Here is a 6,638-nt window from a genome sequence, read left to right on the forward strand (position 1 = left end):
CCAGGGGTGGTGTTAATGCTTTTCGTCATTACGTTGTGTCCGTCAGTACACTCGAAAAAGACAAACAACATGGTGTGCAGCAAGAAGCATTATTTTGCTCTTTGTGTAATCAGCCCGCTGTTGCATTTCAGTTGTATTCAATAATATATGAAGAACAAAAACAAAGAAACACAACCATAAACTCTGTATCCGCCATTCTCAAATCAAATACAGTGCCTCTTAATATCTACATGCGACTCGACACGTTCATTGCATGTGAAGTCAGTTGCACGGCTCATGATCTGCAGAGGAAAAACAAACCAGGCTCCTCTAAAGCCAAACTATGCTGGTTTGGTACAGCCCAGGTGCGGCTCCGTTGTACAGTGGAAAACTGGTTTTATATACTCAATCAGCATTAAAGTGTCTTGAAATAGCACGAAAACCAAATTTCTGGGTTGACTTTTAAGTTTTAACCATTCAATCAGTAACTGAACATGCTTTTGAATTTCAGGTGGCTGGAGAACGCTACGTCTACAAGTTTGTCTGCGAACCGGAAGCCCTCATTTCCCTGGCCTTCCCTGACAATCAACGCCCCAACCTGAAGTCTGAGTTTGACCGGCACATCAATGAAGAGGACACTGTCCCCCTGTCCCACCTGGATGAGAACGCAGCCTACATCCCAGACCTGAACGCTCAGCACTACTCGAAAGGCTACATGTACTAGCGTCTGCGCAGTCCAAACACATACTACTCCTTGTATATATGGCTATGGTGGTTTTGTTTAAATGAATCCTTCTTAGGGACTTGAGGTTTTAAAGCTGCAGTATCTTTGCCTCTGAGGTTTACGTCTATCTGAACACATTAAAGTGTGAACTGCTTGCATAATAAAAGCAAATATTACTACTAACATGCTCTGATTATTCTTCCATTAATACATTGAAACTTACTGAGACGCCATATGTGTTCTTAGTTTTTTGTAGTGTTTCATTAACTTTTTATGATGTTTGTAGTCATTTGGAATGGTTTGCATTTCATTTACTGAACTACTGTGTTATTTTTTCTGTGGTAAAGGATTCTGAAACAAGCAGACTTTTTTTTAAATCCCTAACTATGGGAGTTTTTAGTTTGATACAGGGAGTATGGTTAAACTTGCGTACAAACTGCGGTTAAATATGCTATTTTAGTGAAAAACAAAAAGAGGTTTAGGAACTCGCATGAAATATTCATAAATTATCAATGTCGGTCATGTGATCACCTAGTTCATTAATGCTCAGAGATAATAGAACCCTGAGACAGAACGCTTCTTTCAGATTTCAATTGAGTTCAGGAGCTGCTCAATTTCGAATTGCCTGCGATGCATACATGCAACGTGGGTTAGATCAGTGTCTTCAAAGGGGAGTTTGCTTTTGTTTTACTGTCAATAACAGCAGTGCTCTAGATAAAGAAACTGATCTAGCCTATGTTATATATGTCTATAACAGTCAACCAACATTGGACACGTTACTGAAAAAAAGTTTATTACTCGTTTCTTCAGAAAAAAACTAATCATTATTACTTAATAAAAAAAAAACAGTATTGCGTTATATTACTTGTTATATTTCTTTCTCTTGTCCTGCGAAACAGTTGTTGTGACTATTGTTTACTATTTAACTGTATGCCTGGTAATTAATGTATTAAATGTGTCAAACAGGTTTTTAAAATGTTTGTAGTCTAACAAACAAACAATTCTTAATATTTGTCTGGATATAGCAAATAGTAAATTGTAATCATTACAATACATACAACTTTGCGCAAGTCATAAGGAGTGAATAAAAAAAAACTTTAGTTATTGTGTTTTTATAAGAGAATAGTGAGCGTTAGCGAAAAAACGAACATAAATCTATATAAAACGTGTTAGATACATTTACGTAACGTAATAGATACACATGTATTTTGTAGATGCATACTTCTGCATCAGTTATACAGTAGTATTTTTCGTATGAATGCAATTTGAGCTCTTCAAAGCACATATTTAGTCAAACTATTTTAAATCTTTTGTTTATAAATCTAAATAGTATTTGCTGTATCACATCAAAAGGAGCTTAGGCTACTGAAGAAGCTGTCGTCATTGTCTTTTTTTAATTTTTTTGTATTTATTTATTGAATTTATATAGCGTTTTTTATACAAAAGTATCGCAAAGCACTATACAGTACATAGCAGAAAAAAGAACAAACTACAATACATTTGTATAGCATGTCACGCATACAGCTGCCACAATCAGACCATTTAAATACCGTATAATGGGACATTTTGGCTGGTATTATATTCGGCGGATTTGCTACCTTGGTAGATTTTGACGGTTTTTGAATTGGCGTTTTTCATTTAGAACGTTCACAATGTAAATGTCCGGTCTGCTTTTAATTTTTTCAAGCAAATTGGCTTCTTCAAACTGCCATTCTCATATTCTCATATTCACTTTGACATTCAACACATTCTTTCCCTTGCCCAGCGCTTATTTAACCTGTGCTGCATACCAGTCTGTCAGAGGCCAGGATCACTTGTATGCCACACTCTGATTAGTGGAAGAATTATCGGCGAGCCGATCAAAACCGCCAATTAAATAAATAAATTCCCCACCAAAATGTCGCGTTATACGGTAACATATTTAAATAACAGTATACACAATTAAATTTTAAAGTTATTTTAAACCCACTAAGATAAGAAAGCCATATGCTATATGCAAAAAACACTCATTATCATATAATAAATGTATCCACCCCAACTCAACACGACACGACCATCATGACAGTAAAAATAGACATAATGCATCGGGACGCGGGACATTTGCCAAGAAATCGGGGCTGTCCCGACCATATAAGGACTGTTGGCATGTATGTTATTGACAAAAGTAATATTATTACAGTAACACGTTACCCCAACTCTGCAGGCTAACTAATAATACAGACATATAAAAATACACACAAATAGAGCAAAACGTATACCATTATCGCACATTTTTTTGCTTTTCTAAACTTTATTTTCATTTTGACTCGAAGCTCATTTGTCCTGCCGCAACCCTATGTGCCTGTGGGTAGTAATGCCACCGCCCCCTCCCCCAGTCACTGCTTGTGTAAAGGGTACTAACAGGACCCCCACATTCTGACCAGATATAGATGTGCAGTACTTAATGGTACGTTAAAATACGATTTTTGAATGCCTTGATTTGGGGAGAACCATATTCTGCGGTTTCAATAAAATCTTTTCTGATCATTTTTTAAAATAATTTGTTTCAAAGTTAGTTGTACTTTTTAATGTTCAAACTTGCTATATGTAGCAAATGCTAAGACTATCAAGTTTAAAATGCACTGTTTTTGCCAGGCAGCTCTATACAAGCTACTGTATTATTAGATACTGCATAGATTAAGGCTAAGTAAAATACTCTTTTCAATTCAAGTACTGTTATATTGTGTTCCTTTTTGAGGGTTAGGGTATGACAATCAGTATGTGAACACACTGTATGTTCTGAATATGTTTCTAATATACCCGTTGAGACCAAGCATCGTCCAGATAAGAAATTGCATGCAGAATATAATCAAATAACAAGCACTAAAATACACGAGAACAGTATCTCAGATATGAGATCATAGGTTAAGACCTTCAATGGTTTCAACTCTAAGATAATGTATTTAGTGTAAGATAAGTCTCTGTATTATATTAAGATGTTTATAAATGTATGTAAGCTGTAGCATCATAATATTGTTAAACAGAACTGTTTATATACCATCTCACTTTTTCAGGGGTGTAGCAATTACAGGTGTACACCCCCTAGTGGTCAATTTTATACTGGCCTCCATGATGGTAAGTCCACCTTCCTTATGCATGCTTAGAGACTGCCCCAAATGTAAAAATATGCTGTTGGCTTTATTAAACATACCAAATATCGATGCTGAAATTGTAATTAATGATGATTAAGAACACATACGATGGGATAATAAACAAAAAACAAAATAAATATTATGCAAATCCAGACAGTATAAAGTATTCCTTTAAAAAAAACACACACACAATATCTAATTTGCAGTGATTAAAACAACATTATAAAAAATACAGGCAGTGCCAGCTAAATGTGAAACCGGTTAGAGTAACCACATTTGCGTATTTCGTTTTACAGTCCATTACCTTTATGATGTTTACAATGACTCAAATACTGTGTTTTGTTTTTAGTTTTTTTTCTTTGACACGTCTGTGTTAAGGGGCTTTCGAGCTGGTGCTGGTTCTTACTGTACATCACTAAAGACACTCTGGCTAGTCTGTCACATACTGTATGTCTGTAGCAAGCAACTGGAACTGAAGAGCAGTTCCTGAACTCTGGTGAAAACACCAAAAAAACAGACAATACAATAAGAACTATTCAGAAATATTAGAAACATCTAAAAGGTTCCTTTTCAAGTACGAAATGTAACCATTACTTATGGGTGTTTATCTCCTAAAGACGCGAAACCTGAATATTCTATACCAAAGCTGCGCAGCTGTGCCTGACCTCGGTGCCATTTTTCCTTTCAAGAACTGAGCTGACAGGAGGAGCTTATCAGATAAGTACTTGTTGCTGATGACTGTATAACCTATGCTAATTATTGTGTTATACATCATTTATCTACGCTTGGTATTTTATAAAAACAGTATATTTGCACATATATTGTGCACTACAGCCTGTTGTTTGTTACGTCCCACTATCTGCAATATGTGCTGCGGCACATGTGTAGAGAGAGCAGCTGCTGGGTTCAGCAGCGCTGAGCAGGACCAAGAGGCTGCTTCGGTTGTGGTTGCTTGCAATTCCTCCCACAGCATCTTAATCCATTTTGGTGACAGTTCTTGCATCACCATTACGAGGGCTGTTAGTTCATTCTAACAAGCAGGCTTCCCTCAGTCTCGTGTGAGTACTAACTGTGGTTTTGCCAGTAGCTTGCACAGGTGGTCATCTCTGTACAGTGTTAGCCGCGGTAACTGCGAACTGGTGGACCCGTACAGTACCAGTCACAGACCCGCTCTGTTCCCAATACTATACCGTACCGAACCAGGACCTAGCTTACCGCACCGTACCGACCCAGTGCTAAAGTCACCGAACCAGTACCGTCCTGGTACCATCCTGGTTCCAACCAGGGCTTATGAGGGTCTGGACCCAGCTCCCCAGTAATGTTGTTGAAGTCGACACCCTGGGATCCTTCAAGAAGCTGCTTGATGAGATTCTGGGATCAATAAGCTACTAACAACCAAATGAGCAAGATGGGCTGAATGGCCTCCTCTCGTTTGTAAACTTTATATTCTTACATCACCGATCCGGTACCAAACCGGTCTTGAACAGCCCCGATACTGAGGCAGCATCTACTGTACACTGCATTGCTACTTGCCTGGGGTTTTTCCCTACGAAACATGCAAGGCAAGTCTGCATGTTGAAGACAAGCATGGCAGATGCTCTTCAAAAGAGCATGCAAGAGAGGCACTGGTGAACTTTTTGTGCACATCTCTCCCGCAGCTCTACAGAGCGGGATGCATCCCTCACTCCTGCACCGTGCTCTTCCCCATCACCCTGTTAGAGAGGTGGCTGCATCCTCCCCCCATGGCTCTCTGCCAAGGGAGAGTGGGCGACACACCCGGGAAAGTAGCCCATGCAGGAAGTCGTCGTCCTCAACCTCTTCTGCCTCTCCATCTCCTCCTCTGAGGAAGAAGGAGTCATCGTTCCAAGTGATCAGCAGATTCTGAGCAGATGGAGAAGCTCTGGGAAGCAGTTTCCCTCCAAGGAACGGTGCTCACAGAGTTACTGCGCGAACGTTCGGCGCCGCCTGCTCCGCCTGGCCCCTTGGTGTTTCTGGGGGGCTACAAGCGTAGATTGGCAGCAGGGTGACATGCTGTCCATTGCCACCTTTGAGGAGGTGGGAGAACAGGAGCTGGCGTTCCTGAGGACGTGGAGTCAGGCAGCACATCCCCTGCGGTTTAAGCTCTTCCTGTCGGTAGAGCTTCTACCACTGATCAAGAGGGCCACTGCAGTGAGGCGACAGCGTGGGAGAAGTACGAGTGGACAAGTACATCACACTTACAAGCAGTAAGGAGGAATTACATCTCTAAATTACATCTTGAATTGCTTTAATCAGAAAACATTGCAGCTTAAAGTCTAACAGCTGCGTGTCTTTCTGATAAGCTGAAACTTGGAGCAGCTGATTCAAATTCTGCGCCGTTCTGAGACACGGGGGAGGGGCGGAGTCCGCAACACAACGCAGAAACAAACAAAAGGCAGCCAGTGTTCACTGCGACAGCGAGTGAGGCGACAGCATGGGAGAAGTACGAGTGGACAAGTACATCACGGTTAGAAGCAGTTTGAAAGCAGGGTGACAGCTGCAGAAGCTAAAAACTTCAAAAAAAAAAAAAAAAAAAAATGGTCTCCAAGCCAGTAATCTGTGCCAACTGCATGATGTGGGAAATCCGAGAAAACCCACCAGAGCTCAACCAAGTGTGTGTAAAGTGCTGCACGATCCAGGACTTGCTTCAACGAGTAAGTCTGTTAGAAATGGAGCTGGAGGAAATGAGACAGCAACAGGAGCTTGAGGAGCTGACACACCCACAATTCATGGAAGTCTGCACCACTAGCAGACTGAAAGCCACCAGGGAGATGGAAGAGTCTCAA

The 6,638-nt window shown here is 40.3% G+C and overlaps 1 protein-coding gene across 2 annotated transcripts in view; it reads left to right on the forward strand.

Moving 5' to 3' along the window:
* Positions 1 to 886, forward strand: part of etv4 (ETS variant transcription factor 4) — a 65,583-nt gene extending 64,697 nt beyond the window's left edge. For both annotated transcript variants that reach the window (XM_059003211.1, XM_059003210.1), the window contains exon 12: positions 491 to 886. In XM_059003211.1, the coding sequence (XP_058859194.1) occupies positions 491 to 703 (213 nt within the window). In that variant the 3' untranslated portion in view covers positions 704 to 886. The remainder of the gene's footprint in view (positions 1 to 490) is intronic.
* Positions 887 to 6,638: the final 5,752 nt, after the last annotated feature.

The sequence above is a fragment of the Acipenser ruthenus genome, chromosome 28, assembly GCF_902713425.1.
Source record: "Acipenser ruthenus chromosome 28, fAciRut3.2 maternal haplotype, whole genome shotgun sequence".
NCBI classification, from domain to species: domain Eukaryota; kingdom Metazoa; phylum Chordata; class Actinopteri; order Acipenseriformes; family Acipenseridae; genus Acipenser; species Acipenser ruthenus.